We start from the raw sequence: 13,328 nt of genomic DNA, 5'->3' as shown, positions 1-13,328 counted from the left end.
ATCCTTAAACTTTTCTTACTAGGTTGCCACAAAAAAAGTCTGTGCTTAGATGTAGTCCGAGCGCATTTTCTTGGCAAGCTGGCTCACTGCCTGGAACCATGTCAACGCTTTGCCTAAAGCAAGACAGTGATTGTTCAAGTAGCAGACACGCTGATGGGTCTTCCCGCGTGACCGAAATGACACATCTTCCACATTAGAATCCTGTAATTACGACTGTTACAGATAATGGGATTTGGTTCAATTACCCAAACCAAACAGCACATTTCTGTTGTTCTATATCCTCAATTCCTCATTATTTTACATTTTTAAGTATAGTAAGAATATAAATAGAAACTTGAACAACGTTCTACCAATGCAAAGACTTATATATGCAAAATAAATAAAATAGATCACTGTATTCATTGATTATAATAGAAAAAAAAAAATTCCGTGTCCTGAATTACCTGCATGTCTCAGGTAACAGGGACTTAGAGTTAAGCACATCTGAATTGTCCAGATAATCACTGCAGCTCCACATTTTACTGCACTAATAGAAGAATGGCCTAAGGACAATTCTTAGATGAGGAAAATGGAGATGAAACCTAAGAAACGAGGTAAAATTCTACTTTCTTCTTAACGATAGAATTAGAATTATTTATAATCTCTGTTTTTATTTTACATTCTGCATACCCTATGGCTACCTTAAAAGGGCTCCCAACAGAAGATCACTGTTTTGCAATTCAATACTCAGCTTTTCAGAGTATTGCAATTACTCAAAAGGGGGTGTCTCAAAATTAACCACAGAGAATCAAACATTACAAAACATGCCCTCTACGTATTTTCTCATTCTCTCCATCAAGTGTGTGCTTGTTCACACCTTTTCTACATCGTTTACAGAACCCAATAGAAAAGTTCCTTACTTGGTATTATGTGTATCAATGGTATGGAAGAGTTCATGTAATTCTTCTCCACTCAGAACACCATCTGCAAAGTATGCTTTGAATTCTTCAAAGGACAATTTTCCATCATCTGAAATGGTAGGAAAAGACAGAAGAGAAGCAAATCATTTCAAATTTGTATTTTGACAAAATTTTTAAAAACCACCCAAGTGCTTATGCAGGTTTACTTGTGTATGGATATACATTTATTTAAAAAGAAAGAATAATTCAAGGTGTTAAAAAGGAAATAATTTAATATACCCCCATAGTACATAGACTTCAGATGTATACGCCCTTATGGACTAGGTCTACATGGTTTTAAGTATGTTTGGGAACATTTATTTCTAAGGCAAACATTTAACAAGCCATTTAACTAAACAGGCCAAAGAGATATCCACCCAACCAAATAGAGCCTAAAGGCAATTATTTAGACATTTTAGGTCCTCATATACAGGACCTGGCAGCTTACAGAATAAGCAGTAGTTTTTAATAAGTGTATATTGATTGAATGAAGGCGAACATTTAGATTTTAGAATTATTATAATCCAACAAGCCGTCTTCATCCCTTCACTACTCAAGCAAATGAACACTTTTTTTTTTTTTTTTTTTTAAGTTTTATTTATTTATGATAGTCACAGAGAGAGAGAGAGAGAGAGGCAGAGACATAGGCAGAGGGAGAAGCAGGCTCCATGCACCAGGAGCCCGACATGGGATTCGATCCTGGGTCTCCAGGATCGCGCCCTGGGCCAAAGGCAGGCGCCAAACCGCTGCGCCACCCAGGGATCCCAAATGAACACTTTTTAAAGACAAACGCATTTTACTTATTGTGGGACACAAAAGTGAATGACCATCAAATCAGGGAGTCTAATAAAAAGAGATAAGAGGTGTAGACATAAGCACAGGTATGTTACACAGTTAACACACGGTAAGTGCAATAAGAGATACACTTTGGAATGTAGGGGAGTTAGGGCAATCAAAGATCCCACTATTTGGGGGCATGAGGAGTTTAGGAACTTTTGCACCTGACTTTCTACTACAAGTAAATCTGAATAAGCAGAGATGGAAGAAACACATTAGTAACAGATGAAAGTAAAAGACCTCTCAAAATACAGAAGCAGAGAATTTAAGGGTCTTGATGGACATGTCGGAAAAGGAAAGCATCCTTCTTTCTGTGCAAGACGCTGGTCTGCCAGTTGTCTCAGGTAAGTGGCCAGATGACTTAAGTGGTGGGATGATCCTCTCCACTTACAAAGAGGCAGCAAAAAAAAAAAAAAGGGGGGGGGGGCAGCAGAGGACTAGGAGGAAGGAAGTTACAGTCACCAAACTCCTATTGTGTGTTCCTACTAACAACACCATACTGAACAAAGTAGAATTTGTCTTTGGGTTAAAGTTGATAAGATTTAATAGGATTGGATCTTCAAGATCCATTTGGGGCTTCTTCTTCTTCTTTTTTTTTTTTTTTTTTTGCCTCAAAAGATGGTCCCCAGACCATCCAGAGTTCAGTTAAAATGCAAATTCCTGGGCCCTACCAGCAAATCCCTGGGCCCTACCAGCAAATCCCAATCTCACAGAGGGCATGGAGCAGTGGGGTAGTCAAGAAATCTGGATTTTTCGTGACCTGTGAGATTCCTTCTCACATTAATAATTAACGCAAGGACTCAATAGATCTCATCACTGAATGACCTACTTTTTCAGATAGGGATTTAAAGGCTGTAACATTTTAAAAAATCTGTATTTGCAAAATATAAATATAAAGACCCCTGAGAGTTTTTAAATTGCATATGATTTTACTTTTTGACTGAATAGGTCAATCAGTCAATCTTCCAGTTAATTCTTGCCAAATGCTAACAGAGCAGACTTAGCATTAGAGATCACAACAAGCCTGATCTGGAGTTCCTCACTCCCAGAGGCCCCCTGGACTGGATGACCTGTCTGGCTCAGCCATTCAAAGACCACAGCAACCCAATGCAAAATGAAGCTGAATCCACCAGGCCCATCTATTGTCTAATTTTGTATTTCTGCTTTTGGATGGGCTCTTTTAGTGTCATGTCTCAAATGACTATTTTTAACTCTGGCTTCATGTAACTGATGTTCCAGACTAGACATAGTTTTAGTATCTCCGCTGTGCACCTCCTTACTTTGACAAAGAAAATATATCACCAGGTTGGGGAATTGGACACAAACCACATCTAGGTATGGGGAGGAGGAAAGAAGGAAGAGGGAAGGAGGGAGGGAAAAAGATAGAAATCAACCCACTCTTTCCAACTCTGCTATGGAAATGTGTAACAAATGGGATACATACATATTCATGGTGGAATGTTCCCTTGGTGAGTATTTAATGGTTCTCAGGTAGGCTGACAAAGGCTATCATAGAACTTAACCTGCCTGTGCACTTTGTGGCAGGGTGAGCCTCTGGAAAACTACTTTACAATCAGCAGAATGTAAGTAAGCTCAAGTGATAACGTAAATACCATCAAAGGCATCGAACAAGTGCTCTGATGATTCTATGAGGGTGAAAAGCCTTTTTACTTTGTAATTCTTATTAGAAAGAAATATAAAAAGAAAAAAAAAAGAAGCATTCAATTATAGTCCTGAACTGAAGGGTGGAAATTATATTTTTAAAGCCTGTTTTTACCACATCCAAGATTCCTGGAAGTCCTAAATTTGGGCTACCATACTTTTAAATAAGCAATTGTAAAGAGTTACTTCAGAATATTTCTAGACTAGTACCTTAATGTCAAACAAAAGTATTACAGTATTTTTTGAAGGAAAAGGAGACAAAATACTCCTTTCTAGTGGGGTTCTGCATTAACAAAGCAATCTTAATTTTTTATTAAAGTTGCTTTTTTCTATTTCAATTTTCCTGCTGGTCTTCTCTTTTGAAATGGAACACAATTAAACCTTGATTTATACTGGTTTGGCCTACAGATTAGCCAAATCCTGTGAGATCTGATATACTATGATAATAAATCTTTTTTTTTCCCCCCAGGATTTTATTTAAATTCAAGTTAGTTGTATGTAGTATAGTATTAGTTTCAGGGGTAGAATTTTGTGATGCATCAGTTGCGTATAACACCCAGTGCTCGTTACAAGTGCCCTCCTTAATGCCTGTCGCTCATTTACCCCATTTCCCCACCCACCTCCCCTCCCTAGGATAATAAATATTAACCTTTACCACCAAAGGGTACAAGTTTTTCAGTTTTTTTTATCCGACTTACATGCTCTGCCTGAGTTTATCCTGAGCATACCTGGCCCCTCCTCTGCTTTATTTTTAAAGTATTCTGGTCTTATACTCTATATCCGATTAATTTTTGAGATTGAGGTAGCAGAGAGAAGTTGCTTAGAAAAGCCTTAGAACAAAGAGAATCTTGAGCTTTTAACATAGATTTGCCGTTTGTCAGTATAGCACTTTCATCCATTCTCTCATCAAATTTTCGCTCAGCTTCTACTAGGTTCCAACACTGTTTTGTGCTAAGGACGATGGCAGGCAACCTCGGAAGGAATTTATATTTATGAAGGAGGATACAGCAAACGAGCAAACAAATGCCATATGATAAGGGCAATTCTAGGAGACACAGTATGATGTGGGACCATGTAGAAAAGAAAACTAACCCAGATATAAGTATATAGGGAAGGATTCCCAGAAAAAAGTGACATTTCAGCTGAGATACAAGTGACAAATAGGGGTTAATGGGGAAAGAACTGTAAAGGGTAAGAGTATTCCAGGTCAAGGAAATGCCAACCACAAAGCCAGGGGGCAAGAAATAATATAGTTGGGGAATTGAAAAGAAAAATCAGTAAACCAAGTCAAAGAATATATGCTAGAGTAGAATGATAGTTACCAGGGGCTGGGGCGGGGGAAATTGGAAGATGTTGGTCAGGGGTACTAAGTTTCAGTTATTCAAGATGAGTAAATTCTGGAAATCTAAAGTACAACAATGTGACTACAGTTAACCATATTGTAATGTATACTGGAATTTTCCTGAAAAGGTAGATATTAAGTATTTTTACCAGAAAATAAAAGAGTAATTGTGTGAGGTGATGAATAGGTTAAGTAACTTTATTATACTGAATATTTCACAATACATGTGTATACAAAATTAGCAAACTGTATACATTAAATATACACAATCTTAAAGTGTCAACAAAGCTGGGAGAAATGACTACATGCTGGGTGGGAAGAAAGGCAAGCCAGAGAGTTAGATACAGAGAGTCAATGCCATGAAAAACCATATAAATCTGGTTAAAAAACTTCTGAATTTACCCCAGGAGGAGCCATTGTCCTATTAGGAAGCTTACTGTGGGTGAGTAGAGTGGGGTGGACAGGTGTGGCGCCAGAAGAGAAGACACATTAGAGGTCACTGTAGTAATTAGGGTAAGAATCAATGGTGGCTTAAACTTTGGTGGTGACAGTAAGAACACAAGATATGTGGCCAGATTTATCATCTGTCTCAGAAACAGAATCAGCAGGAACTGGTGATCAGTTAGAGGTGACGGATGAGAGGGAACAATAAGTCAAAAATGATACCCATCCTGGATGCCTCGGTGGCTCAGCAGGGCATGATCCCAGGGTCTGGGATAGAATCCCACATCAGGCTCCTTGCAAGGAGCCTACTTCTTCCTCACCTTGTGTCCCTGCCTCTCTCTGTGTCTCTCATGAGTAAATAAATAAAATCTTTAAAAAAAATGATACCCATACATACATACAATGGAATATTACTCAGCCATCAGAAAGGATGACTACCTACCATTTATACTGACATGGATGGAACTGGAGGGTATTATGCTGGGTGAAGTAAGTCAATTAGAGGACAATCATCATATGGTTTCACTCATATGTGGAATATAAGAAATAGTGAAAGGGACCATAAGGGAAAGGGAAACTGAGTGGGGAAAAATTAGAAAGAACACTGGGTGTTATATGTTGGCAAACTGAATTTAAATTAAAAAAATTATATCCCTCTAAGACTGAGTAATTGGATGGATGACATCTCCATTCACTGCAATAGAGAACACATGGCAAAAAGCATGGGGTGGATGGAAACAGTGCTTAGATCTATTGAAATTAGATGTACCTATGGAATAAGTAGATGCATCTAGAAAGCAGGAGCATCATGGTCGTATAGAAAAGGAGAAGGAGAGAGGAAGAGGGAGAAAGGGAGAGAGAAAGAGGAAGAGGGAGAGGTACTTCTGCATTACCAATATATACTAATTGAGGTCCTAGAAGTGAGTTCATTCTCCCAGAAGAATGCCTACAGTGAGAATGAAAAGGTCCCAGAATAGACTTTGGAAATGCCAACTAAATCCTTTAAGTTTCAGATTTTATAAATGCTTGGCTGTTGCAAGGATTGAGAGGCTGTACAGAAAACACCTGGCACAGTACCTAGCACAGAGTAAGCGTTCAACAAAGGTAGGTATGATTTTTGGATGGATTTACTCGTTCAGTCCTGCTCAGTCATGACCGTTACGCATGAATTAGTTCCTATCTTGTTCTTTTTCTTAAAAAGTACTTATGGAGTGCATACAGAATAATGGGTATTTGATATGTTTATTGAAAAATAGAAATTTAAAAAAAAAAAAAAAGAAAAATAGAAATTTTATTTATTTTCTTAGGTAATAAGGGTTTACATAGTCTAAAACTTTGGGCAGCCCGGGTGGCTCAGCAGTTTAGCGCTGCCTTCAGCCCAGGGCCTGATCCTGGAGATCCGGGATCGAGTCCCACGTCGGGCTCCCTGCATGGAGCCTGCTTCTCCCTCTGCCTGTGTCTCTGACTCTCTCTCTCTCTCTCTCTCTCTCTCTGTGTGTGTCTCTCATGAATAAATAAATGAAATCTTTAAAAAAAATAAAACTGGAGCTTCTTTGAAAAAAAAGAGTCTCTTTAAAAAGAGTCTTGTGGTTTATTAAGATTAAATATTGTGGTTTATTAAGATTAAAACACCAAAACATGATCATCTTCAAAAATAACAACAGCATCTTTGTACAAAATGAACACCTGGAAAGCATTAGTGAGTTTAACACACAAAGAACAGCATATACTTTGCATAATATGCAAATTTTTAGAGGCAGAAATAAAAATAGCAACCTTGTTTCTAAAATGAAGATCTTAAATTGCAAATCAAGAAAAATAATAATTAACATATTAACATTTAATTAAATGTAAATAGATTAAACATGTTCTATCAAATGTACCTATCACTTTGCACAAGTCATTTAATATCATTGTGCATTAACTTCCTTATCTCTACAAGCTTCTACCTGTTAAATGTCTAATGCCATATATTTGTTTTAAAACAAGTTATTAAAAAAATAAAAATAAAACAAGTTATTGACAATCTATAAATGCAAATAAAATAGAAGTTCTTCTGATTTCAACTCTAATATGTAAAACCTTAGACATTATCACTCCTGTCCTTAGCAGAGCAAAAGGCTGAACAAATTAAAAATCAATGACTTTTCTCGGACTTATGAGAGAACTGAGGTTGCAGGACAAACCACTACCCAAAATCTGAGAAAAAGACAAAACCAGAGAATCATAGCCAAGATATGCTTACACAGAGGAGAAGCTACTGGAGACACAAACTGATAGAAACACAGAGTAATTTTGATGAATTGCTGGAGGCTGGGTACAGACTAGCATGAGAGGGAGAAAATCCTGGGGGCTTCGGGCTTTAGGGAGCTTCCACACTTTCATGGGTTTTGTCTCCAGGAACCGCAGCATGGTTCTCATAGTGAGGAGACAAAAAAAGATGTAGCTTTTTTTTTCACCATGTAGCTATGGCACAGGGAAGAGCAAGAATAATCAATAAATAGACCCAGAGTGCTCATTATAACTGAAGTCTATTCTTCAGGGGCACAGATTTTATCAGAACTCTACCCCACTTGGGGGAAGGACATTTCTCTCACTGCAGTCCCCTCTAGCCTTCATATCAAATAAGTTGAAGGGAAGCTATGAAACACTTGTGAAGGTCACAGCCCAGAAATATAGGCCCACTAAAAGACTGAGATTTAATCATAAGATTATTGAACACATATGCTCCTCCATTCCTTACCATTACACCAACAGGGCTCCCATATAAACCCAGTGGATTCCAGCTGAAAGAGCTGTAAGACTCAGAATCTCTCTGAAGAGTACTTAGGGAAGCTCAGGTCAACAGGGGAGACAAAAAGACAAGAGGAATTTGAAGGCTTTAGCACCTACAGCTGGAGCAAACATTAAACACTGCCCAACTCCTACCAGATAATCATTTCTCAAGCTAGAAACCCAGTAATCTCATTTCCCATTACCTGATACATGATGATCAGCTTTCACAAAAATATTACAAGGAATGAGAAAATGCAAGAAAAAGCACGGTCTGAAGAAACAGAGCAAGAATCCGAACCAGACTCAGATCTGACACAGATATTGGAATTATCAAACAAGAAATTCTAACTATGATTAGCAGGTTAAGGGGTCTAATGGGAATAAAGAGAAGAGATGGGTAATGTAAACAAAGAGATGGGAATTCTAAAAAAAAAAAATCAAAAGAAAATGCTAGAAATCAAAAACACAGAAACAAAGAATGCCTTTGGTGGTCTCATCAATATAGCTGAGAAAAAAATCAGTAAGCTTGAAAAAAAAACAAAGAACCTGAACAAAACATCTAAGAACTCTAAGAGATTTCAAAAGGTGTTACATAAACAACTGATGAAGAAGAAAAGATCGTACAAAGCAGAAGAAATATCTGAAATAATAATAGCTAAGAATTTTCCAAAGTTAATTACAGAAACCAAAATACATATCCAGGAAGCTCAGAGAGCGCAAACAGGCTACGTTCCTGCCCTGACATCCCCCCCACTCTGACCCAAACAACCCTAACATGTAGGCATATCATATTCAAACTACATAATATCAAAGATAAAGAGAAAATTTAGAAAGACATAGAAAAATTAATCTATAGTTTATATAGGATCAAGAATACAAATTAAAATTACAGGAGACTTCTCATGAGAAACCATGCAAGCAGAAAGAGTGTGGAGTGAAATATTTAAAATGTTGGAAAAAACATCCCATAATCTAGAATTTTATATACAATGAAATTATTATTCAAAAGTGAAGCCGAGGGCAGCCTCGGTGGCTGGGCAGTTTAGCACAGCCTTCAGCCGGGGGTGTGATCCTAGAGACCCAGGATCGAGTCCCAAGTCGGGCTCCCTGCATGGAGCCTGCTTCTCCCTCTGCCTGTGTCTCGGCCTCTCTCTCTCCCTGAATAAATAAATAAAATCTTAAAAAAAAAACAACAACACAGAAGTGAAGCCGAAATAAAGACCTTCTCAGATGAACAAAACTGAAGAGATTCAGTGCCAGCAGAACTTCTCTACAAGAAATGTTAAAAAAAAAAAAAAAGTTCTTAGGGTGAAGGAAAATGATTTAGGTCAGGAACTCAGATCAATATAATGAATAGTGTCAGAGAAAGAATAAATGAAAATAAAATATTTTGTTTTCCTTATTCTGAATTAATCTAAGAGATAAATGTATAAAGTAATAATACTAACAGCATATTAGTAATTAATAGTATTTTGATATGTGAAATAAATTATATCAATTCATAAGGAACAGAAGAAGATCTTGGAAATATTCCAAGGTACCTGTATTACCCATGAAGTTGTATAGTGTTATTTTAAGATTGATTTATATTAGTAAAAAATAAATATTGCAAGCTCAGATTGGTGAAAACTACAGAAACAACTAAAAACTTTTAAAAATATAATTGATTTGCTAAAAAAAAAATATAATTGATTTGCTAAGAGGAGACATTATATACAAAATGCTGTTTAAAACCTGATAAGGCAGAAAAAGAAGAGAAAAAAAAGAACCAGGGGAACTAATAGAAAATAGCTATAAACATAGTAGATATTAATCCAAAAATACCAATAATCAATTTTTTTTAAATAAATTTTTATTTATTTATGATAGTCACAGAGAGAGAAAGAGAGGCAGAGACACAGGCAGAGAGAAGCAGGCTCCATGCACCGGGAGCCCGACGTGGGAATCGATCCTAGGTCTCCAGGATCGCGCCCTAGGCCAAAGGCAGGCGCCAAACCGCTGCGCCACCCAGGGATCCCCCAATAATCAATTTTAATGTGAATGATCTAAGTACACCAATTAAAGGGCAGAGATTGTTAGGGTGGGGAAAAAAAAACCAAGAGCCAACTACATGTTGTCTACAAGAAACCCACTTTAGACCTAAAGACTCACATAGGCTAAATCTACGCAGATGGAGAAAGACATATCATGAGAGTGCTGAACAAAAGGAAGCTGAAGTAGCTATATTAATTTCAGTCAAAGTAGACTTCAAGAAAAATTATCAACGATCAAAAGGGAAATTGCTTAAGTATAAAGGGGTCAATTCTCCCAGGAGACAACAATTCTAAGTGTGTATGTGGCTAAAACAGAACATCAAAATACATGAGGCAAATACTCTTAGAACTGAAGACAAAAATAGACAAATCCACAATAATAGCTGGAGATTCTAACACCCCCCCTGAATCTAGACACAGACTCTACACTTTTTGAGATAAGAAAAATTAACTCAAAATGGATCACAGACCTAAATGTAAATGCAAAATAAGAGAAACCTTGGATCAGGTGATGAGTTTTTAGATACAATATTGAAAGTACAAAAAAAACAAAAAACAAAAAAACACTGAAAGTACAACATGAAAGAAAAAAATGATAAATTGGACTTTATTAGAATTTTAAAATTTCTTTCAAGAGAATGAAAGACAAGCCACAGGCTGTGAAAATATCTGCAAAACACATTTAAATAACGACTTACATCTATAACATACAAAAAAAACTTAATATAGCAAAAAAAAATAGCAATGAGTAGGCAAAAAAGCCAATTAAAAAGTGGGCAAACACATGAATAGACACAAAACCAATGAAAATATACATGCAGCAAATAAGCATTTAAAATATTATCAATATTGATTATAATAGGGAATTAATCATTTAAATAGTAATGAGATACTACTACATACCCTTTAGAATGGCTTCCCTCCAAAATAAAAAAAAAGAAAGAAAGAAAAAACCAAACACACACAAAAAAAAACAGCAGCACCAATTCCTGGCTCGGATACAGGGCAACAGGAACATTAATTCATTGTTAGTAGGACAGCAAAATGTTGCAGCCGTTTTGGCAGCTATTTTGGCATTTTCTTATGTAGCAACCATGCTCCTAGGTATTTACCCAACTGCTTAACAACTTAGGTCCATACAAAAATCCATGTGAATGTTTATAACAGTTTTATTCATAATCACTAAAAGTTGGAAGTAATTAAATGTCCTTCCATAGGTGCATGGATAAAATAATTTTGGTACATACACAGAATGGAATATTATTTAGTTATTTTTAGAAAGTGAGCTATCAAGCCAAAGAAAGTCATGGATGAATTTTGTCAATCTAAAAAGGCTATATACTGTATGATTCCAATTTTATGACATTCTGGAAAAGACAAATTTGCAAAAATAGCAACAAGGTCATTAGTTGTCAGGAGTTCAGGGCAATTAGGGTTCAAAGGACAAAAACGGGATCTTTTAGGGTAGGGTGACTATTTTGCATGACATGGTATGACAGTAATATGGCATTATGCATTTGTTGAAACCCACAGAACTTTACAGCACAAAGAACAACAAACTTTAATGGGTGCCAATTCTTAAAAAAATCATTTAGGAGTCCAGGGGATTCCAGGCTGGAATGCAGAATGTGACAAAATAATTTAAATATATTAGAAATGTATGAAATGACTTCACTGAAGGTAATGAGGGAAAACAGTGTTGACCTAAGCAATTCTGGAAATGAATGGAGTCTATATAAAGGCAAATAAGCTGTCCGGAAGCACTGTAATATAGTTGATATAGTTGACAAAGTTGGGGGTACAAGTAAAACATCCTGAATAATACACATGCATACTGGGACTGAACAGTTATGCAAATGAATAGCTGACGGGGTGGGGGGGGGAGCCAGGTGTCTCACTGTTTGATAGGTTACTGATAAGCAAAGGGAGGAGGTGGTAATGGTTTAAAGTTTGGGACATCACTATGAACTCATGTTTAAATTAATATAGATACATACGAGTACATGCAGAAATATGTAGAGATATGCATACACTTGGGCTAGTATACACATATATATATTTCCTTGCTCCATCAGCCGAGAGAGCTGAGAAGCAACAATGACACACCAGTAAAAATGAGCACATCTACCACCCACATTGTTGTTTTTAATATCATTCTCCAGTAAGAACAAAAATCAAAGATCCTTGGAGAAGTGACTGATTGTCATATTGCGACAGGAATTACAAAAGATGAGCCTCAAGCATCTGAAGGGCTGGAGAGTAAGGAATTATTAAAGAAACCGTAATTATGAGGGTAGGACAAAGGCACACAGGAATCTACTGAAAGAGCTCCCGATGATCAAAGCGGGACAATTTGAACAATAAAATATATTGAGTAGTCCCGGATTCATCACAGAATAAATACCCATGTGTCCATAGTGTTATAAACAAATACTGAATAAATAAATACATCTATAAAGAGAAAATAGACAAATCTCCCATGCAGAAGAATTATAAATATTTCATGCACATACTCAGTCCTCAAGGAAGTGGAGCATAACTCCGCACTCCTTAGGCTTGGGCTGCCCCGAGTAACTTCCTCCCAAAGAATCAACGTTGCAAGTGAAGAAACTTGACAAACACTCCCTGAACCAAGTGATTGAGGCCAACACCAACAGTCATAATCATGTTGACAGTGTAAACCTTTGATATGATGTGATGGTACTTTTCCTCTGTGATCTTCCTCCCCCAAACACATAACCCCAGCCTAATCATGAGAAAAACATCAAAAAAATCCCAGTTGAGGGACATTTTATGAAACACCAGACACTAGTACTCCTTAAAACTGTCAAAATCATCAAAAACAAAGAAAGTCTGAGAAACTGAGCCCAAGGAGATATGATTACTAAACATAATGTGCTGTCCTGCCACAGAAAAAAAAGACATTTAGTAAAAACTAAGGAAATCTAATTAAGAATGGAGTTCAGTCAATAATGAAACAATATTGGCTCATAAACTGTAAACACAAGTACCACACAAAGGTAAAATGTTAATAAGGGAAACTAGATATTAGGTATATGGGAACTCTCTATAGTAGCTTCATAGTTTTTCCATAAACATAAAACTGTTCTAAAATTTAAAATGTATACAATAGAATGTGAAAATTATATGGATTTAAATAATATGTTAAGAACTGATTTGCTATGTTATCAGCATGGTGAAGTCAATTATGTTTATTCACATTAGATCTCAAAATCTACCATATTAAACTCAACAATCAATTCAATGAATTTATTTTCTTAACCCCAAACAAGCTAC

General features: G+C 36.6%; 1 protein-coding gene across 1 annotated transcript in view; it reads right to left on the bottom strand.

Annotated features, from left to right (window-relative positions):
* The window catches only part of NECAB1 (N-terminal EF-hand calcium binding protein 1), a 185,605-nt gene that overhangs the window by 150,942 nt on the left and 21,335 nt on the right, over positions 1–13,328 (bottom strand). The window contains exon 3 of the mRNA XM_038579720.1: positions 900–1,008. Coding sequence (XP_038435648.1) covers positions 900–1,008 — 109 coding nt within the window. The remainder of the gene's footprint in view (positions 1–899; positions 1,009–13,328) is intronic.

This window comes from Canis lupus, chromosome 29, assembly GCF_011100685.1.
Source record: "Canis lupus familiaris isolate Mischka breed German Shepherd chromosome 29, alternate assembly UU_Cfam_GSD_1.0, whole genome shotgun sequence".
In the NCBI taxonomy this organism is placed as follows: domain Eukaryota; kingdom Metazoa; phylum Chordata; class Mammalia; order Carnivora; family Canidae; genus Canis; species Canis lupus.
Note: the sequence above shows the minus strand (reverse complement) of the source record. Positions and strands in the feature narration are given on the sequence as shown.